The sequence below is a fragment of the Bufo bufo genome, chromosome 7 (assembly GCF_905171765.1).
Source record: "Bufo bufo chromosome 7, aBufBuf1.1, whole genome shotgun sequence".
NCBI classification, from domain to species: Eukaryota; Metazoa; Chordata; class Amphibia; order Anura; family Bufonidae; genus Bufo; species Bufo bufo.
Window position 1 is genome coordinate 46,169,363 of NC_053395.1, and position 25,394 is coordinate 46,194,756.

Consider the following 25,394-nt stretch of genomic DNA (forward strand, 5'->3'; position numbering starts at 1 on the left):
TTTTTGGGCGATTATCTTGAGTAGGGTCTCATTTTTTGCGGGATGAGATGACGGTTTAATTGGCACTATTTTGGGGTGCATATGACTTTTTGATCGCTTGTTATTACACTTTTTGTGACGTAAGATGACAAAAAATGGCTTTTTTTACACCGTTTTTATTTTTTATTTTTTACGGTGGTCACCTGAGGGGTTAGATCATGTGATATTCTTATAGAGCCGGTCGATACGGACGCGGCGATACCTAATATGTATACTTTATTTTTATTTATGTAAGTTTTACACAATGATTTCATTTTTGAAACAAAAAAAATCATGTTTTAGTGTTTCTTTAGTCTGAGAGCCATAGTTTTTTCAGTTTTTGGGCGATTATCTTGGGTAAGGTATGATTTTTGCGGGATGAGATGACGGTTTGATTGGTACTATTTTGGCGTACATGTGACTTTTTTGATCACTTTTATTACCTTTTTTGGGAAGTAAGGTGGGCAAAATTTCAATTTTCTCATAGTTTTTATTTTTTTATTTTTATGGTGTTCACCGTGCGGGGAAAGTAACATGACCGTATTATAGATCAGGTCGTTACGGACGCGGCGATACCTAATATGTGTAGTGTATTTTATTTTTTATTTTTTTTATTCAGTGATGAATGTTTTTTTTTTATCTTAACTTTTTAAACTTTTTTTAACTTTTTTTTTGACCCAGACCCACTTGGTTCTGGAAGATCCAGTGGGTCTGATGTCTGTATAATACAGTACAGTACAATATATATTGTTCTATACTGTATTTTACTTACACTGAACAGATCTATGCTTTCAGCATAGATCTGTTCAGCACCATGGACAGCAGGACGCCTGAGCAGGCGTCCTGTTGCCATGGGAACCTTCCCCGTCTGCTCAGAACTTCGCAGACGGGGAAGGGTAAGCACAGGGCTGAGGGGGGCTCTCTGGGGGCTCTCTCCCTCTCCATCGGGGGGCTGCAAAGGCACAGCAGCCCCCCGATGGAGAGGGAGGGAGCTCCCTGACCGACGACAGTTAACTTTTTCCATACAGCGGTCCGTACGGACCGCGGTATGGAAAGGGTTAAACGGCTGACATCTGCACAGATGTCAGCCGTTTATACCAGGGTGCCAGCAATGTGCTGGCACCCTGGTACAACCACTAGAAGCCAACGATCGTTCATGGGGAGGCGGGCGGGGGATCGCGATCCCGCCTGCCGCACCGCCCGCCTCCCGCACCGCCCCCACCGCATGCGACACCCCCCCCGCACCACCCGCCGGCATCAAATCATGCAGGGGTGCAGGGGGGGGTGAAAAATATAGATTATAGGCACTCAAAAGTTTCTGATCCCCGCGGTCAGGGACCGCGGGCATCAGAAACTGCAAAAAGCGCAGCAAACCGCAGGTCTGAATTGACCTGCGGTTTGCTGCGATCGCCGACACGGGGGGGTCACATGACCCCCCCTGGCGTTGTCACAGGATGCCGGCTGAAGGATTTCAGCCGAAATCCCGTTCCGTTTAACCCCTCGGGCGCCGGAATACTGAGTTCAAGCTAGGACGTACCGGTACGCCCTGAGTCCTTAAGGACTCGGGAAATAGGGCGTACCGATACGCCCTGCGTCCTTAAGGGGTTAAAGTAATGATGGCCACTCGTTTTTCTTTACTTAGCTGCTTTTTTCTTGCCATAATACAAATTCTAACAGTCTATTCAGTAAGACTATCAGCTGTGTATCCACCTGACTTCTCCTCAACGCAACTGATGGTCCCAACCCCATTTATAAGGCAAGAAATCCCACTTATTAAACCTGACAGGGCACACCTGTGAAGTGAAAACCATTTCAGGGGACTACCTTTTGAAGCTCATCAAGAGAATGCCAAGAGTGTGAAAGCAGTAATCAAAGCAAAAGGTGGCTACTTTGAAGAACCTAGAATATGACATATTTTCAGTTGTTTCACACTTGTTTGTTATGTATATAATTCCACATGTGTTAATTCATAGTTTTGATGCCTTCAGTGTGAATCTACAATTTTCATAGTCATGAAAATAAAGAAAACTCTTTGAATGAGAAGCTGTGTCCAAACTTTTGGTCTGTACTGTGTATATATATATATATATATATATATATATATACACACATAGAAAGAAACGGACAACACTTCCATAGAAAATCGTGATTTAATCGACCCAAGTGGGACAGTGAGGCAACGTTTCGGCTCGGACACAGAGCCTTTCTCAAGCAATGAGAAAGCAAATAAAAAAAAATTTGGGTAAGAAGTTATACCCTGGGACATAGCACCCATGGCATTTATTGTGAATTAGTGCTGCCAAATCTTTTCCTGTTATATATATATATATAAGGGTAATATTAGGGTACTTTCACACTTGCGGCAGAGAGATCCGGCAAGCAGTTCCGTCGCCGGAACTGCCTGCCGGATCAGGCAAAACGTATGCCAACTGATGGCATTAGTAAGACTGATCAGGATCCTGATCAGTCTTAAAAATGCCTGATCAGTCGAAAAAATGCATTGAAATGCCGGATCTGTCTTTCCGGTGTCATCCGGCAAAACGGATCCGGCATTTATTTATTTTCACCTTTTTTTCAGTCTGCGCATGCGCAGACCGGAAGGACGGATCCGGCATTCCGGTATTCTGAATGCCGGATCCGGCACTAATACATTCCTATGGGAAAAAATGCCGGATCCGGCATTCTTCCGTTCTTTTCGCCGGAGATAAAACCGTAGCATGCTGCGGTTTTCTCTTTTGCCTGATCAGTCAAAATGACTGAACTGAAGACATCCTGATGCATCCTGAACGGATTACTCTCCATTCAGAATGCATGGGGATAAAACTGATCGGTTCTTTTCCGGTATAGAGCCCTTTTGACGGAACTCTATGCCGGAAAAGAAAAACGCAAGTGTGAAAGTACCCTTTCAATCAGATGTATATTTATTTATTTTTAAATCAAATCTTTTTTTATTGACAAGAATTTTATTACAGATACACATTAAGCGAATCATAACAAAAAAGAAATCTATTTGGTACAATCTGCTGTGTACTGTCAAGTTATTTCATATATATAAATATATGTAAATACAAGTAATTCTGAAAATGCCTCTTTGCATTTTCAGTTTGAAAAACTTGGTTTCTCAGATCCGTGGATAATTATACCCAGCTCTGTGGCCTATGCTGCAGGTATGTATAGTTTATAGATTATTTACAGATTCTGAGTATTTGAAGAGCATCTGTCAGCATGATCAACCCTATTAAACTAGACACACTGCATGGCAGGGTTGATCATGCTGATGATACCTTGTTTATGTCTGTATAATGCATTGTTCCAGAGAAAACAGAATTGTTATTAATATTCTTATTAGCCAGTTGGAGCACTCAAAGGCCGGGCAGAGCCCTTGGAGCACCAGTTTGTGAACACCCCTACAGTCTTAGCCACTCCCCTATCCCCTGGAGTGCCAGGTCTGGATATCTCAGGGAAAGGGGAACTGGGGGAGTGGCTAAAACTGCAGGGGTGTTCACAAATCGATGCCTAATTACACTGACAGCTAATAATGCTTTGGTATTTTAAGTATACCATAGCAATATAAAAACAAATAATTTATCACATTGTACAATCTACAGAGAATAAAGAGCATAGCCCAATGAATCAGCCGCAAGCTGTAATATACATATTAATAAACAAACAGGAGATTACAGATCCATACTGTTGGTGAACACGAGTTTGGCAACCACCCCAACAGGCGTTTCAGCCTGCAACCTTTGCCTAAATCCAAAACTAACCTATCATTGTGTATAGGAGCCCCACAAAGAATTTTTATCCTTTTCAACACAAGATATGATAACTTACCATATTTTTCATTTTATGAGACACACCTGATTATAAGACGCACCTACCTTTTAGAATAGGAAAATAAGAATAAAAAAATAAACATTTTTCATCAGTCCCCCAATCTTTATCAGACCCCACTCAATTTGACACACAAACTTTAGCAGACCTGAGGTCAGACCCCCCGCCCCCTTAAACAGACTCCCAATTTTCATCTGACTTCAGATCACGCCCCAGACCTCAGAAGAAGACGCATAACATCACGTCATAATGAACGAATGCTTGCACTACTGGGGTCATTTATCAAACTGGTGTAAAGTAGAACTGGCAGTTGCACCTGGGAAAAGATGCCTGAAATGGCACTATGATTGACCACATAAGAGGATGCCATGGGCGTAGATAAAGGCTCATCGGCCCTCGTGCAAGAGTTCAGCTTGGGCACCCCTTCCCTCAGTGCTTTGTGGCCAGGGACAGGGAAACAGGGAAGTACTTAGCCTTTGTGCTGCCTGAGGCAAAAATTTTAATGGCACCCCACCCCCCATGCCAAATTCTTGACCTAACCCCTTCCCTCCAGCCAGAGGTGTAACATGACCAGCATGCACTTTCTATAATACTGGTGTCTTCTTACGCGGCACAAGGGTCTTTGGGCCCCCTCAGGCTCTTGGGCCCGGTAGTCACTGCTACCTCTGCACCCCCCCCTGGACGATACCGGGATCTTCATCACCATCCATTTGCATTTATGATCATCCATACATCAGCCATTTGCATCGAGCTGTCCAGTCACTGTACCAGATCGATTATCCAAGCAATTTTTTCCCTGTTTTATTGATTTTAAACAGACTTATACAATCACATAGTAAACACATATTAATAGAATAAAAAAACACCCACCTTAAAGGGAACCTGTCATGTGGATATTTGATTATAATCTAACTAATTATATACAATCATTAACTACTAAAAAGTACCTTAGATGTATTCACTTACTGGTGTGACAGATGGTTACCTCATAATATACACACAAAGATGCCACATGCCGCATGCTAATGAGCTGATTTGAGTCCAGCGTGATGTCAGTGAGTCCAGCGTTTTTTTTAATTCAGAGCTATAGCCACTCCCCTGCCCACCTGCTGCTGATTCATATGGAAAATAACTGTCAATCAGCAGCAGGTAGGCAGGGAGAGTCAGGAGCTCATAAATATTCAGGACTCATCATTATGAGCTGGAGCTTTTCAATACAAGATGTTGGCAGATTAAATGGGTCAATTAAAGAAAGTGACCCAGCATTTTGCTAAGAGAATCATTCACTTATTTATGTTGCCCTTAGTTAGGACACCATAAAACTGGTGACAGGTTCCCTTTAAAGAGAGGAAGGACAAAAAAAAAAAAGGAAGGAATCTTTATATATTGCCAACTTAAAACTTGACTTGTCAATCCACCAATTCAAGCTCAAGTCAAATATATTGACACCTCTTAGGCCCCTTTCACACGGGCGACTATTCCGCACGGGTGCAATGCGTGAGGTGAATGCATTGGACCCGCACTGAATCCTGACCCATTCATTTCAATGGGGCTGTGTACATGAGCTAGGTTTTTCATGCATCACTTGTACGTTGTGTGAAAATTGCAGAATGTTCTATATTCTGCGTTTTTCAGAATGCGGATGCAATGCGATTTTCACGGATGGTTGCTAAGGAGACGAGGGATGAGCGACCCGGGACCCCATTTACTTTATTATTTTCCATTATAACATGGTTATAATGGAAAATAATAGCATTCTTTAATACAGAATGCAAAGTCAAATGTCAATTGAGGGTTAAAAAATAATAAAAATATAACTCACATTATCCACTTGATCGCGTAGCCGGGATCCTCTTCTTTGTTCTTCTTAAAGGATCTACAAAAGGACCTTTGCTGATGTCATCGCGCTCATCACGTGAGTAATGTTTTTATTATTTTTTAACCCTCAATTGACATTTGACTTATGTATTAAAGAATGCTATTATTTTCCATTATATCCATGTTATAATTGACAATAATAAAATATACAGAACACTGAACCTAAACCCGAACTTCAGTGAAGAAGTCTGGGTTCGGGTCTGGGTACCAAACATTCAGTTTTTTATCACGCACGTGCAAAACGCATTGCATTCGCACGAAAAAAACTGAAGATTGCAACGATATTCCCTGAACGCACCCGGATCCTATCCGGCCCTCACCCGTGACGCGACGCCCATGTGAAAGAGGCCTTAGTGTGTAATATATTATTTATCCATATTATAGGTCAAAATAGAGCATAATGTGGCAATAATAATATGGCCAACATGACGTGCTGTGTATCAACCATGATTAACTCTCTGTTTTCACTGTAGCTTTCATTTTGGAATATCTGTATCTCATCTTAAAACCATTTGCATCATTAGACCCAGTGCTCACCAGACATGAGGTAAGATATCACCTACCTTTTTGGTAGCAAATGCCATACCTTATAAATTTATGAAGTGAAAATTAAGGTAACCCCTAATATTCCATTCCCACAATCCAAAAACACATACTGATAGGTATTTAGCATTTAGATTGTGAGCCTCAAAGTGGCAGGTGAGGGTTGATAGTAGAAAAGAATATGTTGGCGCTATCTAAATAAGTAAAAAAAAATAAAAAATCACATAATCGCACAGGGACAACCAAAGGTCTTCAGTGTGAAAACACTTCAAATAACTCTTCATATCTTTGCTTCTGGTACCCCTGTGAGTACTACATGTGGAAGGGGTTCCCTGGTCAATATATACCATATGTTTTGCCCTAGAAGATGCACCATAAGGTTTTAGAGGAGAAAGATAAACATTTTTCATCCAACCTTAGATCAGACCCCGATCGTCATCAGACCTCAGATCAGACCTCCGATCTTCATCAGACCTCAGATCAGACCTCCAATCTTCATCAGACCTCAGATCAGATCCCCAATCTACATCAGACCTCAGATCAGATCCCCAATCTACATCAGACCTCAGATCAGACCCCCGATCTTCATCAGACCTCAGATCAGACCTCCAATCTTCATCAGACCTCAGATCAGACCTCCAATCTTCATCAGACCTCAGATCAGATCCCCAATCTTCATCAGACCTTAGATCAGACCCCGATCTTAATCAGACCCCCGATCTTCATCAGACCTCAGATCAGACCTCCAATCTTCATCAGACCTCAGATCAGTTCCCCAATCTTCATCAGACATCAGATCAGACCTCCAATCTTCATCAGACCACAGATCAGACCCCAATCTTCATCAGACCTTAGATCACCTCCAACCTTCATCAGACCCCAAATCAAACAAAAAAAAACAAAACACCTTATCTCTCCTTCTCCGTACAGCCCTGCCACTCAGGAGAGCCAGCGCGCTATTCCTGCTGCATTGCACTGTGACCTGACGTTGCACAGAGTTAGGTCATAGTGCACGCTTACATGCACTACGTCCTGAAGTGGCCATTTACATACACTCCGTCCTGATGTTGTACACTGTAAGGCACAGCACAGCACCCGGAGAGGGCCAGGGAGCGGTAATACCAGCGATAACCACACTACACTCTCCTCTCCCAGTCCTACTGTACAAATGAGTGCTTCCATAATTAAAGCACTAATTAGTATTCGCTTTATAAGATACATTGCCATTTTCCCCCACTTTTGATGGGAAGAAAGTGCATCTTGTAAAATGAAAAATATGGTATATATTTACCTGTATCCACAGCAACCAGGAAGTAATGACCAGCATCAGAATGGTAGTGACAGGAGACCTTTGAGATGAATAATGTCTTGTTTTATTACTTCTTTTCTTATGGCATCAGCCAGACTACCCCTTTAAAGGAATGTGTCATGAGAAAATGACCTATTGCTTTAGTCATGTTTTTATGTTAAACATTTTTTATATTTTTTGTGTTTTTTTATTTTTTATTTTCCATGTTACTATAACCTGCATTTTTTTACACTGGCAACTAGGCCTAACATAATCGCCTTATGTGTCTTTGTTATTTGCTCTTGTTTCTTCAGATATCACAACTGCAGACCATAACTAATACAATAGAAAAGCAGAACATTGTTCTCTCAGGCTGCAGCCATGTCTTCTCCCCCCCCCCCCCCCCCTTTGAGGCCAGTGCATGTGACCCAGGAAGTATAGGAGGGGGCTGGGTTTAGTCTGGATATTGGCTACACAGTGAGCGTGGCCATTTGTTTGTTGGACGGAACCTCCTAGTTATTAATAGTGCATATACATTTGTTAACAGGAGCTGAACCCATTCACTTCTGTCGGAAAGTTTTTTAGGCATGCTCTGTGCCTACAAAGATGACATAGATTATATTAAAGCAGATAAGCTGTGATATCATCTATTGTGAATGGTGGATCCTGTGTTATCCATACAGAGGTGTTATTAGTCATTGTAATTCTGCCTGTGATGATAACGAGATGGCTACTAAAAAATTATCCGTACAAACCAGAAAATGATGACCTATTATTAGGCCTACAAGAAAATTTAGACTAGCACATTTATATTCATAGTCACAGATGCATATTCATAAAGCAAACATGGTTGATAAAAAAAATGGCTGCACAACTTTACACATACAAACAATAGAGCTGAGAAATGGGGATCATTCTAAATTAAAGGGGTATTCCCATCACAATGATCACTGTTAAATCTGTTAATGATTTGACAGTGATAATTTTTGTAAATACATTTAATTACCTAATTCCCACCCTTTTTGAGAAAATAAGTCACCTCTTACCTGATTGTTGTCTTTCGTCTCCCATGGTTACGGCCACCTCTCCTGTCGAATCCCGCCGGGCTGCGCTTGTGCAGAAGACTGAAGATTTTCTCCTAGCCAGGCCGCGCAATGTCCTGAACGCGCATGCCGCCGCACATGCGCCATGATGACTTCTTCCTGGCCAGTATAGTAGAGAGCCGCGAACGCGCACGCCGGCTCTGTACTATACACGCCAGGAATAAGTCACCATGGCGCAAGCGTGGAGGCGTGCGCGTTCAGGACATTGCGCGGCCCAGCCGGGAGAAAATCTTCAGTCTTCTGCGCAAGCGCAGGCCGGCCGGGAGAAGACGTCAATCAAGCCCAGCCGAATCCAGGAAGTGAACGTCGCGCTCAACGAAGGTAAGTATGAAAAGTGAAGATGGGAATACCCCTTTAAAGTGGTATTATACCTACCATAGATGGAAAAATGGAAGCTCTTTGCGCACATTTTGATCAAACTATTATTAGGCCTAGTAGCCAGTAAGAAAATTGCCGGATTATATATATATATTTTTAAAATATACAGTAGACATGAAGATGGAAAATTAAACAAAAACTGATCAAATATTCCCAACAATATGTTTAAAAATGTGATTTAAACAATAGGTCGTTCTCTAATGACACATTTCCTTTAACCTATTCAGGACTTCCGCTGTGCATGTATGGCAGAAGTCCGGACCTTAAAGATAGTGCCCGCTCAGAAAATGAGCGGGTGCCATAGCCACCGAGTGCCTTCTGTTTTACACAGCAGACACCTGGAGGCATTGTGTCATAATAATAATGATTCATAATAACATAATGAATCTCCTATAGGCTGCAGTGGTAAATCATTGCGGTCTATGGGAGAAGCAATGTTAAAAAAAAAGTGTAAAAAAAAAAAGTTTGAAAAGTTTTTAAAAATATAAAAAAATAAAAAATTCAAATCATCCCCATATTAAAAATAAAAATCAATAAACAACAAACAAAGCTCATTGGCATTGCCATGTCCCAAAATGTCCAAACTATTAAAGGGTTTCTACCACCAGAAATACTGTTATGTACCTGACTGACATTAGCGATGCGCTAATGTCAGCACTACATAACAGTATGTTTTTGACATTTCTCCCTGCAGCCGTTTTGGTAAAAAAATTACTTTTATAATATGCTAATGAGCCTCTAGGTGCTATGTGGGCGTAAAATCAGCACCTAGAGGCTCCGTATACTCACCCTTTATCCTGCCCAGGTCCCCTATTCTGCCCGCCCCGCTCCTCTTGATTGATGTGACGGTTCGCAGCAGCGTTGACGAAATCCCGCGCCTGCGCCGTTCACTTCTGTATTCGGCGCAGGCAGTGAATGATGCGCTCCTGGTGCCGGCTTCCTCACTGTGACGTAGTCGGCGCAGGCGCAGTGAGGAATCCGGCATGAGGAATCCGGCACCAGGAGCGGGTAGGTAGGTTACCTCCCCAACTTTTTCGAGCACTTCGTAGGGACCCTGCCTCGTAGCCAGGAACTTACTGTCCACCGTCGGCATAAGATGACCGATCTCCCGGGTCAAAATTCCGAACCCAAGCCTGGCGATTATAGACCCTACTCTGGGCTGCCTCCATATGTTCCTTAAGCAGCGGCAACACTGTCTCCATCCGCTCTTGCATCCGAGTGACATACTCAATCACACTTTGATGCGGTGTGGGTTGTTGTTCTCACGCCTCTTTGGCTATGTCCAACAGACCATGCGGATGTCGGCCATACAGCAGTTCGAAGAGCGAGAACCCAGTAGAGGCCTGGGGCACCTCTCGCACTGCGAACATGAAATAGGGCAGTAGAAGATCCCAATCCCTCCCATCTTTAGACACCACCCGCTTTAACATGTTTTTCAAGGTTTGATTAAACCTTTCTACCAGGCCGTCCGTTTGCGGATGATAGACGGACGTCCGCAACTGTTTGATCTGTAGTAGTTTACTGAGTTCCCTCATGACTTTTGACATAAAAGGGGTCCCCAGGTCGGTCAGAATCTTTTTAGGTAGGCCCATTCAGCAAAACATCTCCACTAACTCTTTGGCTATGAGTTTGGTGGAGGTATGTCGCAGCGGCACCGCCTCCGGGTACAGAGTGGCCTAGTTCAGTACTACCAAGATGTGTTGGTGCCCTCTAGCGGACTTCGGTACTGGGCCTATGAGATCCATAGCGATCCGCTCGAATGGAACCTCAATAATCGGGAGAGGGACCAGGGGACTACGGAAATGTGGCTGGGGGCTGGTTTTCTGGCAGGTTGGACAAGAGTTGCAATACTTTTCCACCTCTCTGAACACACTGGGTCAGTAAAACCGCTGTAGAATCCGGTCCTGCGTTTTCTGCTGGCGCGTTTTCTGCTGGCCCAGGTGTCCCCCAAGAACATGTTGGTGGGCTAACTCCAACACGAGCTTGCGATACGCCTTGGGCACCACCAACTGTTCAATATGCTCACCCCGTAGTTGATTTACCCGGTACAGCATCTCCTGTTGAACCACAAAATGGGGGAACATAGACTCGGCCCCCGGTTGTTGCGGCTCACCCTAAACTACTACCACATTTTCCCAGGCTTGAGATAGAGTCGGGTCCTGGTGCTGTGCTGTACCAAAATTGTCTCCAGAAATGTTGAGGTCTGCCAATTCCGGACCCCGCGGCAAATCCTCCACGTCTCGCACCATTACATTCAGTGAGGTTGGCTCCCCCCCTTCCACCGCAGTGGCGGCCACCCCTACTGCTGGCCCTTCCGTCTCAGGTTCCCAGGGTTTCGGTTTCCCCCCTGAGCAAGGCCATTCTATTGGGGTTACTCCTGCCCCATGGGTATTGGTGACTCTCGCCTCAGGCCACAGTGACGGGAAACCGGGGAAGTCTCTGCCAATTATTAGTTCATAATGTAACTTTGTGGCGACGGCCACCTCATGAGTCCACCTGCCGGCCACCGTGGATAGAGACACCAGGGCGGTGGGATAGTCCTTTAAGTCTCCATGGATGCACACGACGCCGACTTTTCGGCCAGTATACTCGGCGGGCCGCACCAGGGCAGCTCTTACCAGGGACCGCCAGGGTATCTCCCACTTGCACCTGGCACAGGTGACTATTGTCTATTGTCTCGGGGGTACCAGTTGCACACAGCCTCCTGGTATACATTGAGGGGTGGTAGCCATAGTTAGTGTCCATGGGTTCCCCCCGATGGGGACAGACGGCCCTTGTGTGACCAGGCTCTTGACACCGCCAACAGACCATCAGAGCTGGGTCTGTAGGGAGTATATCCCGAGCGGGTTTTGCTGGCACTAGCCGTCTGGTCGAGGGTGGAGATTTTTCCGGGTTTTAACTGGCCCCCTCCCAAAAGAACCCCCTGTAGATTTCTGGTGGCCTCATAGCGCTCCACCAGGTCGACCATCTCTAGGGCATTACCAGGGGACACCTGGCCGATCCAGTGCTGGAGGGGGTACGGCAAAGCCCTCCGGAACACATCAGCCAACAGACAGTCCAGCATAGCAGTGGGACTCAGTACGGCTACTTTCACACTAGCGTTGTTTTAATCCGGCGTTCAATTCCGACACCGGAACTGCCCGCCGGATCCGGAAAAACGTGTGAAAACGGATTACATTTGAATCCTGATCAGGATTTTGATCACAATGAAAAAATGCATTGGAAAAAACGGATCCGCCATTTATGGACTTTAACTTTTTTTTCACATTTTTCGGGTTTAACATGCAAAAGCCGGATCCGTTTTGACTGAACACACAGTGCGAGATCCGGCGTTAATACAAGTCAATGGGAAAAAGGCCTGATCCGGCGTTCAGTCAAAGTGTTCAGGCTTTTTGGCCGGAGGTAAAAATACTGCATGCTACGTTTTTCTGAAAAGCCTGATCAGTCAAAAAGACTGAACTGAAGACATCCTGATGCATCCTGAAGGACGGACTCTCCATTCAGAATGCATGGGGATAAAACTGATCAGTTCTTTTCCTGATTTGAGCCCCTAGGACGGAACTCAGCGCCGGAAAAGAAAAACGCTAGTGTGAAAGTACCCTACGTCAGACTGCAGCCATTTTTGCAACCGGTGTAGCAGATCATAATACTGCGGTCTGGCGGGTTCAGCCGGGTTAAATTCTTACTTACGCTCCCGCTGGGCACGGACCAATACATTCACCCCCAGTTTTGCCAGAATCGTCCGCTTGATCATCTGGTAAGTGAAAAAACACCTGCTGGGGTCCAGACGCCAGAAACGGAGCGACAACCTCAGCCCATTGGTCTCGGGGTAACTTCTCCCTCATGGCCACCTTTTCAAATACCGCCAGATAGGTCTCGACATCGTCCGAGGGGGTCATCTTAGGGATCGCCGAACGGACAGCTTTCCGGGCATCGTGGATGTTCTGGGACGCTCCTGCCACTTGTAATGCCGTCACATGCTGTAATAGCAGCTGGTTGGTTTCCTGCTGCTGCTTGTTAGCCTCCCGCTGCTGCAAGTTAGCCTCCATGAGGGCTTTCACGACCTCCTCCATTTTGTCAGGGGACACGGGTCGTAACCTTGCCGGCTTGATATAGGACATACATCCGAGCCAGGAAACAACAAAAACTTTTCGGGCTTTAGGCCAGCCTCACTGCAGAAATACACGCATCCTCCACCAAATGTGGGGATTTGCTCTGGTAGACAGGTTAGCGGATGCAGTATACAGGCAAGAAACCAGGTTGTAAATCAAATTTCAGTGTTTTATTCACACTCATCAAAACATAACAGTCTTGGTGCTTGTTCATACACAGCAAAACAAAACAATGTTCACCTGGAATCCTAGGTGTCAGTTCACACCCAGCTGAATGCTCAGCCACAGAAAAGTTCACTGGCAGGCTTCCAGGCGGTCTGCACACCTGTTTGCAGTCTTCAGCCTTCAGCACAAAGGACTCCACAGCTTCACTGTCAGATGGAGGTAGATCCACACCACCTGATAGTGCTGACTGCTTTATAAGCCTGCCAAGACCCGGGCTGGAATGTGGGGAGTAGCCACCCACCCAGCACTTTTGACTACTCCCAGTAAAAGCTGTCCCAGGTCAGCTTTACAGCCATACCAAACAGCTGAAGTGTCAGACTGCAATCTGCAATAATGACACTTGACCATCAATGACGGCCCTTTGTTCCTTCCTACAGTAGGCAAAGAATAAAAAACCAAAACGCTAAAATAAAATCTGTCACCAGTTTTATGCTGCTCAGTCCTAACAGCTCCAGCTTCAGGCTTTCCCCGCCCCCTGCCACTGATTGACAGTTTTTTTTCCAACTAAGCTAGCAGCAGGTAGGCGTAGAAAATCAGGAGCTCATGAATATTCAGGATTCACCTGCATCTGCTGGAGCTGTTCAATGCAAGATTTTAGAAATTGACCCAGCATTTTGCTATGGGAATCTGTCACTAGTTTATGTTGCCCTTAGTTAGGACACCATAAAACCGTTGACAGATTTTCTTTAAAGGGCATCTGTCAGTAGATTTGTACCTATAAAGCTGGCTGACCTGTTACATGTGCGCTTGAAGGCATCTGTGTTGGTCCTATGTTCATATGTGCCCGTATTGCTGAAAAAAATGAAGTTTTAATATCTGCAATTGAGCCTCGGGACTCTGCTCTCTCTGAAGCTGCTGAGCCCTCTGCCCTTTGATTTACAAGGCCATGCAAGGAAAAAATAATAACTCCTGGCCATGTCAATCAAAGTGCAGAGGGTGCAGCAGTTGCAGAGAGCGCAGCGCCTCTAGGTGTAACGGCAACATCATTTTTCTCAGTAATGCGGGCACATATGAACATGGGACCAACACAGATGTCTTCAGCTGCCAAGCTTACATGTAACAGGTCAGCCAGTGTCATAGGGACAAATCTGCTGACAGATGTTCTTTATGGGAATAAGCACCAATAAGATTTACTAACTTCAAAATACATTTAATAACTTCCTATCATCTGCCTCCTCTTTTCCAGGTAATGAAAATTGTTGCGATGCACACATTCCGGATAGATAAGGCTCAGAAAGAGCTTGGTTACAACCCCAAAAAATTCTCCATGGCTGAATCAGTGGATTTTTATTTGAAAACCAGGCCCATTTCATCACAGAAAAATCTGAATTTTGTAAAACTGTTGCTTATTACATTTGCTTTACTTATTTGTATCTACCTTTGCTTCTATGGAACCATTAGATACCCCGCACCTCCAAATAAAACCGCCTAAAGTGTATTGTTACCAATAATGGGGGGGAGGTTACCAATTGACAAGAAAATCAGTATGATTTTTATTATGGCCAGGGCTAGAGAATTACATTTCTGCAGTTATTTTGTTTATTGGTAATGAGATTCTAGGGCACTCACATACTTTGTATTTTAAGAACATTCTCTGATAAGGTTATTGTAGACGTTTGTATAGAAAACTGCATATATAACATGGTAATAAGGAATGGCCATGAATCAAGAGGAAATCTCACATCCAATAGATTCCACAGAAAGAAAGAGAAACTTGTATGGCACTGTATACATTTGGAAACATATAGAGGTACAGTAAGGGCCCATAGACATCTAGGGGTGTTGTATTTTGTATTAGCTAGAGTGGAGAGTAGCCAAAAAATCTCTCGCCCTTGGAGGACCTGTCCTCTCCTCTCCTCCTGCATTACACAGACAGTCGATTAATATGAAAGGACATAGTGTGATGCTTAGTTTCCCCTGTGGTGGTGGTGGTGCAGGAAAATTAAACACATATGACTAGATTACCCCCATAAATGATAGCTGGTCTCTGGGGATCCTGGCAGGGAGCTTAAAAGGGTTATCCTATGACTAATGTAAAAAATGAAAATCATATAGTACATGATAATCTCTTTATAACAAAGCTAGAACCAGCCCTGTACCTCACATGGATCCAAAGATCTCCCCATTTATTGCTCTGCTAGATTTATATCAAGCTGGCAGCTCAATAGGAGAGTCTTTTCGCTGCAGCTTAGGGGGCGTGCCCATGCTCTCCCTATCACAGCCCAGGGGGCGTGTCCGTGCTCTCCCTATCACAGCCCAGGGGGCGTGTCCATGCTCTCCCTATCACAGCCCAGGAGGCAGATGAAGGATGAAATTGAGCATGTGCGGCCATCTCAGTGAGCAAGACAAAGAAATAAGAACCAAAACAAACAGCAGGTGGCGCTATACAGATACATTTTATTGAATAGCTCACTGGCTATGCTAAATTTTTAATGGCATGCAAATACAAAAGTATTCAGATCCAGGTGCTGGTTTGAAAAAATGTAGAATATTTTTCGTGGGACAACCCCATTAAGGCACCCTTCTAACAAGCTGAGATTGTCCAAATCAGACAATCCCTTTAAAGGGTTTGCCCAGTTTCAGGAGTAAAAACTCCTCCAGGATCCTCCTTAAATAAAGAACAAATAAGTACTTACCTCACGGATCCCAAGCTGCCGCTCCAATTCTCACAGCCGGGCTCTATTTAGTAGGCTGCAGCAGTGACATCATGTCGACAACACATGAACTCTGGCCGCAGCAGTACTTGCCTATTCCTTATTTCATGAGAATCCCGGGGGTTTGTCCCAGACAACCCCTTTAAATTAAAATCCGTCCCTGTCCTTCTGGTACATGGCTTCTTGAACATGCATGCATTATTCCCTAACCCTTCCCCCTCCTCTAAATTGTCATATTTGCACCCACCATGTGCAAGCCTAATTGCAGGTGCCCAGCTATTGGCCCTCACTGATTCCAAGAAGGAAGGGGGCCACAGTGTCTTTATATGGTTTCTCATTCTGCACATCCATTAATGCATATTTTTATTACTGTACCTCCAATAAATATTTTTATTACTGTACCTCAGTGGTCTCCAACCTGTGGCTCTCTGGCTGTCATAATCTGAATAGATATTGATTTTTAAACAAAATTTTTTTAAAATAAAATATGTTTTATCAGACATTTTTGTACACATAAAATCTGTGTGCTTCATGTACTGCTTTTTAACAATGCGGACGTGATTGGACAATACTCAAGTATTTTTATAATGATAATTTATGTTTATACAGATTCATATTCATTATTGCATCATTATGGCTCCGAGATATTAAATGAATGACCGCTTGATAATCAAATATTTCAATAAAATATATTTTTTTAAATTCTTACTGTGCAAGTTTTATGTAAATGTAGTAGACCTGGCACCACTCCTGACATGTCTATTTTCCTAAAAACATGTGTTCCTCATAATACTACGGTTCTGGAGTGTATTTTCTTAGGACTGTTTTGTGCTGTTCCTCTGTTATCCCTCTTAGAAATGTATTAATAAATTGACAACTGGGTGTTACCAGTTGGGGGGAGAGCTTCACTACACTCTCTGACACAGTCAGACCATTTACGGACACAATGCTTCGATAAAAGGAATGGTAACACCCAGTTGTCAATTTACTCATTGCAGATGCGTACACTGCAATAGACCCTCTGATATAGACTGGAGGATAGACGAGTTCAGCGATGGATGTGACATTCGTGGAAGCTCAGTGTGGACGGGTCATGTGATGGGAGTTTGGATCTTGTAGGTAAATTAAATAATATTAAAAAAACTGAAAGCTGTGTACAAAGTGGGATTAGAGACTTGGACAACCAATCTAAGATCTTAAAGGGGTTATTCAGAAATTCATAATGATGACTAGAGATGAGCGAATTTCATATTTTGAAATTAGTTCACGCTTCGTTTGGTGGTAAAAGCAGAGTTGCGTTATGGATTCCGTTACCACGGACCATAATGCAATTCTATAACGGAATGCATAACAGAATGCCTTTAGAGGCATTCCGTTATTCATTCCATCATAAAAGAAGTCTATGGGCTGCAAAATTGATCCGCTCCGTTTCCGTTATGCATGGGAGTCCTCTCTGGGATGGATCCATTATTGGACCAGAAGGGGACCACAGGTAATTACAGACATAGTTAATGCAAACAATGTTTAAATTTTTCATCTTACTCTTCCCACTTTTCCACAACCTCCTGAAATACCCACACATCCATTCACCCAGGAAGGAACTATTCATCTCTTCCTCCATCTTACCTTCTCATCTGATCGCTTGCACAAACCTGTTTGGCAACATAAAACACTTCCTTCCCAAACACACACAGATACCTCATGCCCTCTCCTATTCTCACCTACTAACACTTTCTCTACTTCTCCTTATTGCTGGATATTTCTCCAAATCCAGGCCCCCCTCAGCAAATCCCCACTATCACCTCCATGTCCCACTACAAATCTCCTTCTACGAATTTCTGCAACCCCTAAAACCTAATAACCATTCCTCTGACCCCTGCTCCATTGGTTCCTCTTGCAGGAGCATTATGGAACGCACGCTCTGTCTGTAACAAACTGTCGTACATTCATGAACTTTTCATCTCTCAAAACCTTTCCTTTCTGGGTCTCACAGAAACATTGTTGACACCCTTTGACATCTCCTCCCCTGCTGCACTCTCTTATAGTGGATTTCAATTCACTCACACTCTCCGCCCCGGCTGCAAACATGGTGGAGGAGTTGGTCTTCTCCTATCAGACACCTGCTCCTACAGACCAACTCCACTGCCACCCTCCATTACGCTTAACTCATTTGAAGTACACTCTGTTCGCATCTACTCTCTCTCCAACCTTCAAGTAGCCGTCATTTACCGCCCCCCAGGCCCAGCCACCATCTTTCTTGACCACTTTAACACCTGGCTCCTACACTTTCTTTCTGCCGACATCCCCACTATCATCATGGGTGACTTCAACATCCCTATAGACACCTGCCACTCGGCCGCCTCTAAACTCCTGTCACTCTCTTCCTCCTTCGGCCTATCACAGTGATCTTCAGCTCCCACCCACAGAGATGGTCACACTCTGGATCTGATCTTTACCCGCCTCTGCTCCCTATCTAACCTTTCTAATTCGCCTCTCCCCCGATCCAACCACAACCTACTCATCTTCTCTTCATTGGTCTCTTCTGCTGCTCCCCTGGTCCACACACTAGCACACCCCCGCAGGAACCTTAAACATCTCAACTTTCGCTTGCTTTCTGACTCTCTTCTCCCACTCTCTACTATCTGTTCCCTCTAAGACCCAGATGCTGCCACCACCCTATATAACACAACAATAAGTACAGCTCTGGACACTGTTGCCACCCTCACACACAACAAAACCCCAAAAATCTACAGACAACCCTGGCACACCAACCTGACCAAAAAACTCAGACAAGCTTCCAGGGCTGCTGAGCGGCGATGGAAGAAATCCCATTCTAAACATCATTTCACCGCATACAAGCAATCCCTCCTCATATTCAAAACCTCACTCGCTGATGCAAAACAGGCCTACTTCTCATCTCTCATATTTTCCCTGTCTCACAGCCCTTAAAAACTTTTTAGCACTCCCTTCTCCGTCCCCCAGCGCCCCCACCCTCTCCTCTCTTCTCAGCTGAGGACTTTGCCAAATATTTCAAACAAATGATAGTCAACATCAGAGAAAGGTTCACTACACAGTCCCCACAGACCCTCTACACAACTGCTCGGTCCTCTTCTCCCAAAACCCGCTTCTCCACCATTACAGAAGAAAAACCTTCCACTCTACTCCAAATCTCATCTGACCACCTGTGCACTTGACCCAATCCCATCCCACCTGATCCCTAACCTCACCACAGTGTTTATCCCAGCCCTAACTCATCTCTTCAACCTATCACTAACCTCTGGTGTCTTCCCCTCTGCTTTTAAACATGCTACCATTACACCCATCCTCAAAAAGCCTTCACTTGACCCATCTTCTTTGTCCAGTTATCGCCCCATATCACTTCTTCAGTATGCCTCAAAGCTACTTGAACAACATGTCCATTCTGAACTGTCCTCTCACCTCTCCTCCTGCTCCCTCTTTGACAGCCTACAATCTGGCTTTCGACCCCACCACTCGACTGAGACTGCCCTTACCAAAGTCACCAATGACCTACTGACAGCCAAAACCAAGAAACAATACTCTGTCCTCCTTCTCCTTGACCTGTCCTCTGCCTTTGACACTGTTGACCACTCCCTTCTGTTGCAAACTCTCTCATCTCTTGGCATCACTGACCTGGCCCTCTCCTGGATCATGGATCACATCATACCTCACAGACCGGACGTTTAGCGTCTCCCACTCCCGCACCACCTCCTCATCTCATTCCCTCTCTGTTGGTGTCCCACAAGGCTCTGTCCTAGGACCCCTGCTCTTTTCTATCTACACTTTTGGCCTGGGACAGCTCATAGAGTCCCATGGCTTTCAGTATCACTCCTACGCTGACGACACACAAATCTACCTCTCTGGTCCAGACATCACCACCTTACTATCAAGAATCCCACAATGTCTATCTTCTATATCATCCTTCTTCGCCTTTCGCTTTCTAAAACTTAACATGGATAAGACAGAATTCATAATCTTTCCCCCATCTTGCTCAACCTTCCCCCCCCCCCAACAGACCTATCTATCACGATCAATGGCTGCACACTCTCCCCGGTCAACCAAGTCTGCTGCCTTGGAGTGACCTTGGATTCTGCCCTTTCCTTCCGACCGCACATCCTTATTGCTGGTGATATCTCTTCAAATCCAGGCCCCCCTTAGCAAAAACTTTCCACTCTACTCTCCAAATCTCATCTGACCACCTGTGCACTTGACCCAATCCCATCCCACCTCATCCCTAACCTCACCACAGTGTTTATCCCAACCCTAACTCATCTCTTCAACCTATCACTAACCTCTGGTGTCTTCCCCTCTGCTTTCAAACATGCTACCATTACACCCATCCTCAAAAAGCCTTCGCTTGACCCATCTTCTTTGTCCAGTTATCGCCCCATATCACTTCTTCCGCATCCGCGCTTTCCTTAACTTTGAATCTGCAAAAATGCTTGTACATGCCCTCATCATCTCCCGCCTAGACTACTGCAACACTCTCCTCTGTGGCCTTCCATCTAGCACTCTTGCACCCCTCCAATCTATCCTCAACTCTGCTGCCTGACTAATCCACCTCTCACCCTATTACTCCTCTTCCTCTCCCCTCTGCCAATCCCTTCACTGGCTCCCCATTGCCCAGCGAATTCACTCCAAAGTACTAACAAATACATACAAGGCCGTCCATAACCTGTCCCCTCCCTACATCTCTGAGCTACTTTCCCGATACATCCCCACACGCACTCTCCAATCCTCACAAGACTGCCTTCTCTCCTCTCCTCATCACCTCTTCCCACAATCGACTCCAAGATTTCTCCCGTGCATCCCCCATACTCTGGAACTCGCGCCTACCCCAACATATCAGACTCTCACCTACAGTGGAATCCTTCAAAAGAAACCTGAAAACCCACCTCTTCAGATAAGCCTACAACCAGTGACCCTGCTGCCTCTATACCGCCATGACCAACTTCATCCGCACCTACTCTGTCCTTCTCCCACACCATGTAGATTGCAAGCCCTCACGGGCAGGGCCCTCTCTCCTTCTCTACCAGTTTGTAACTTGTCTTGTTTATGATTAGTGCAATTGTCTGTATTAGTTATGTGCACCGCTTCTCATATGTACAGCGCTATGGAATGAATGGCGCTTTAATAATTATTATTATTAATAATAATAATAATAATAATAATAAAATGCTTCTAAAGGCATTCCGTTATGCATTCCGTCATAGAATTGCGTTATGGTCCGTGGTAACGGAATCCATAACGCAATTCTGCTTTTACCACCAAACGAAGCGTGAACAAATTTCATAACATGAAATTCGCTCATCTCTAATGATGACCTATCCTAAGGAGAGGTCATCATTATCACATTGGCAGGGCTCCGAGTTCCGGTACCACCGCTGATCAGCCGAGATTTGGTGAGTGCAGCTGGCTCACAGCAGTTTTCCAAGAACAGCGCTGTACATCATATTGCAGTTTAGCCCTATTGACTTGAATAGGGATGAGCTGCAACTAGGCCATGAGGCCGATGTACAGTAACGTCACATGGCCTAGGACTGTCATGGCTAACCTACGGCACTCCAGCTGTGGTAAAACTACAAATCCCAAAATTCCCCCTTGCTTGGCTGTTCTCAGAACTCCATAGAAATTAATGGAGCATGCTGGGAGTCATAGTTTCACCACAGTTGGAGTGCCGGAGGTTAGCAATCACTGGCCTAGGAAGAGGCTATGGTGCTCACGCTCCGTGAGCCTCTTCTTACAGCTAATCGTCAGGAATCCTGGTTGTTGGACCCCCACCGATCTGATATTGGTGATTGACTTATCCAGAGGACAGATCATCAGTATAAATTCCCCAATATACCCATTTTGTTATTATGCTATTTACTTGCAAATAACAAGCTTATATAAAAAACTACCAGAAGATGGCAGTACACACCAACCATCTATTTTCTTCCAAATACTGTAATTTTTCAGAAATAAATGACTGACAAAAAAGTCACAAATTTGCTGTTGGATAGTAACCAGAATTTTTCTAGTTATTCCCTAAAAGTTTCTTATAATCAGAAGATTATAAGATACGTTGCGTCCACATGGGTGAATTAACTTTTCTTCTTTTTTCATTACCGGTATTTGGGTGTGCTGCCGTTTGGCATTTTTTAAATTCAGAAGATGTATCTGATAATCAGAAAATGCAATTTAAAGGGAACCTGTCATGTGGATATTTGATTATAATCTAACTACCGTATTTTTCGTTTTATAAGACGCACTTTTTTCCCCTCCAAAGTGGGGGGGGAAAGTCACTGCGTCTTATAAAGCGAACGTGATGCAAATTAGGTGGCTCAGGAGCTCTCACTAACAGCTCCTGAGCCTGCCATTAAACTGCTGGGCGGGCTGGAGGCTTCACTGAAGGCTTCTGCCGCCAGCCCGCACTCCCGTAAGTCCACACTATGAGCGGGCTGATGGCTTCACTTAATGTGCTCTGCATGCCGCCAGCCCGCATATCCATTGAGCTCCCCTATCATTGTAAAGTGTTGGGCGGGCTGATGGCTTCACTTACTGCGCTCCTCTGCCGCCAGCCTGGGCATCCATCTTAGCCCGCTGTGCAGTCTGGTACAGTCTGTCAACAGGCGGCGCTGTGTTGTGTGACGCGGGAGGAGAGTGGGCCGAGGCCTCGGATATGGATTCCAGGAGACACGCACAGGTGCCGTACAGCATTATAGTGCGGGAGGCGTGCAGGGTGGCCGCACCGGGGACTTGTGGGGTGTCGCCTGTCATCACTGCACTGCTAGTAGGGCCTGCAGTGCTGTCTTCGGGAGGCCCGGGGGGTATGCCAGACAGTCCCTGGATGCCATTCTCTGCCGGGGCTGCCCATGCCAGTGATGATGTACCTAGTTGCCTTGTCAGTGAGTCCTTCATAGGTACAATGAAAAGCTTGCTCCCCCTTGACCCTGTGGGTGACATATGGATGTGGGCTCCCCACCCCTTGACCCTGTGTGCACTCCATCCCTTTACCCTGCCCACCACATATAGAACATGATGAACCGTTCCTTTACCCTGTGTGGGATTATGGAAGTGGGCTCCCTGTTCCTTGACCCTGTGTTAATTCTGTCCCTTGACCATGTACGTGACATATGGATGGGGGACTCCTCACCCCTTGACCCTGTCTGCAACGTATGAATGGGAGCTCCCCACCCTTTGACCCTGTCTGCGACATAGGAATTGGGGCCTCGACCCCTTGACCCTGTCTGTCACAAGGAGCTCATGAGGCCACCGTTGGGCGGGCTGGCGACTTCACTTACTGGGCTCTGCTACTGCCAGCCCGCTCTTCATTAGTTCAGCTGATTGGTGGTGAGTGCATCCTGCTACCCACATCTCCACCAATCAGCCTCCTTCCTATCTCCCGCTGTACCAGCTCTGCTCCTGCTGTGTACGGCGGTTTTGTGGATCTAGTCCCTGAGTGAGTCGAGCTCAGGGGCTATGTGCAGTACATGGCTGTATTCCTATGGATGAAGGAGGTTATAGTCATATTTAATATAAACACATACCAATTACAGAACAGTCCCTGGACAGTGTTTATATTAAATATGACTATAACTCCCCTCATCCTTGAGAATACACAAATGTATTGAGAATTAGAATTCTTTAGGGTGATGGGGGTTATAATCACATAACAGTGTGTCATCCACAGATCCCCCATACCAGTGTCATCAACAGACCACCATTGCAGGTAGTTCAAACCCACCAAAAGCACATCTTTTGGTTCAATTTTTTTTTTTACTTATTTTCCTCCTCAAAAACCTAGGTGCGTCCTATCATCAGGTGCGTCTTATAAAGCGAAAAATACGGTAATTATATACAATCATTAACTATTAAAAAGTACCTTAGATGTATTCACTTACTGGTGTGACAGATGGTTATCTCATAATATACACACAAAGATGCTGCATGCTAATGAGCTGATTTGAGTCTGGCGTGATGTCATTGAGTCCAGCGTATATTTAAATGTTCCAGTCCATTGAAGAATCATTAATAATTATAGCAAGATCAGTCTAGAAACCAATATCCTATTAATACTAGATACACTGTGCAATTCATACATTGATAGTGTCTGCCATTGACTTCAGTTATATATTACTACGGCCTAGTTCACACGACCGTATGGCTTTTATTGTTTTTTGCGGTCCGTTTTTCACGGATCCGTTGTTCCGTTTTTGAGTTCCGTTGTGTTTCCGTTTCCTTTTCGTTTTTCCGTTCCGTTTTTCCGTATGCCATGTACAGTATACAGTAATTACATAGAAAAAATTGGGCTGGCCATAACATTTTCAATAGATGGTTCAGAAAAAACGGAACGGAAACAAAAGACATACGGATGCATTTCCGTATGTGTTCCGTTTTTTTTTGCGGACCCATTGACTTGAATGGAGCCACGACCCGTGATTTACGGCCAAATATAGGACAAGCTCTATCTTTCAACGGAACGGAAAAACGGAAATACGGAAACGGAATGCATACGGAACACATTCCGTTTTTTTTTGCGGAACCATTGAAATGAATAGATCCGTATACGGACCGTATACGGAACACAAAAAAAACGGCCCGTGCACTCGCAAAAAAAAAAACGTTCGTGTGAACTAGGCCTACCACTGTAGCCTGGTCATTCTATAAAAGGTATCAGGAAGCACTGCTGTAGCAATCTTTAATTTTACAATGTGTTAAAGGGGTTGATCTGTTTCTAAAGTTATCTGCCATTGGCCCCTAATCTATTTTTTTGATTCGCAAATATCTCTATGTCACCTAATAACTTACCCCTGCTGGGCAGCAGGAGGCCCCCGGGGGCCCATGTAATCTTCTTCAGTCCTGCTCAGGACTATGTAATCTTCTTCAGTCCTGCTCAGCCACTCATGCTGGAGGGAATGGGGCAGCAGCCTGCATGCTGGACTGTCACTCAGTTCAAAATGAAGATTCGAGACCCCTGTTCTCATGATCAGAGGTGGTCCTGTGAGAGAAACCCCCCAGCAATCACACAAATCCTGTGGGTAGATGATAAGTAGTTATGGTTAGACAACCCCTTTAATGATAAAGAATGGTGCTGTATGGAGCATGCGCTCCTATCTCATGGTATATGTAGGAGACATGGGTCACACAATCCAGGATAAACATAACGTTAATAGTTGCTATCCTTGGTATGTTTGCGATGTGCATTGTTTTTATGTGTATAAAGTGTAAAATGGATAATAGTATTTAAAAGGAGGAACAAAAAAAAAAACCCTGTGGCAGCGGTGGGATTCGAACCCACGCCATCGAAATGACTGGAGCCTAAATCCAGCGCCTTAGACCACTCGGCCACGCTACCACCTCA

At 44.8% G+C, this 25,394-nt stretch overlaps 1 protein-coding gene and 1 non-coding gene across 3 annotated transcripts in view; one reads left to right on the forward strand and one right to left on the reverse strand.

Annotated features, from left to right (window-relative positions):
• Window positions 1-15,511, forward strand: part of SDR42E2 (short chain dehydrogenase/reductase family 42E, member 2) — a 130,712-nt gene extending 115,201 nt beyond the window's left edge. For both annotated transcript variants that reach the window (XM_040440585.1, XM_040440583.1), the window contains 3 exons: window positions 3,122-3,185; window positions 6,204-6,277; window positions 14,566-15,511. In XM_040440585.1, the coding sequence (XP_040296519.1) occupies window positions 3,122-3,185; window positions 6,204-6,277; window positions 14,566-14,811 (384 nt within the window). In that variant the 3' untranslated portion in view covers window positions 14,812-15,511. The remainder of the gene's footprint in view (window positions 1-3,121; window positions 3,186-6,203; window positions 6,278-14,565) is intronic.
• A 9,795-nt stretch (window positions 15,512-25,306) lies between these two features.
• Window positions 25,307-25,388, reverse strand: TRNAL-UAG. The gene has a single exon. It is a non-coding gene; the product is annotated as a tRNA-Leu (tRNA).
• Window positions 25,389-25,394: the final 6 nt, after the last annotated feature.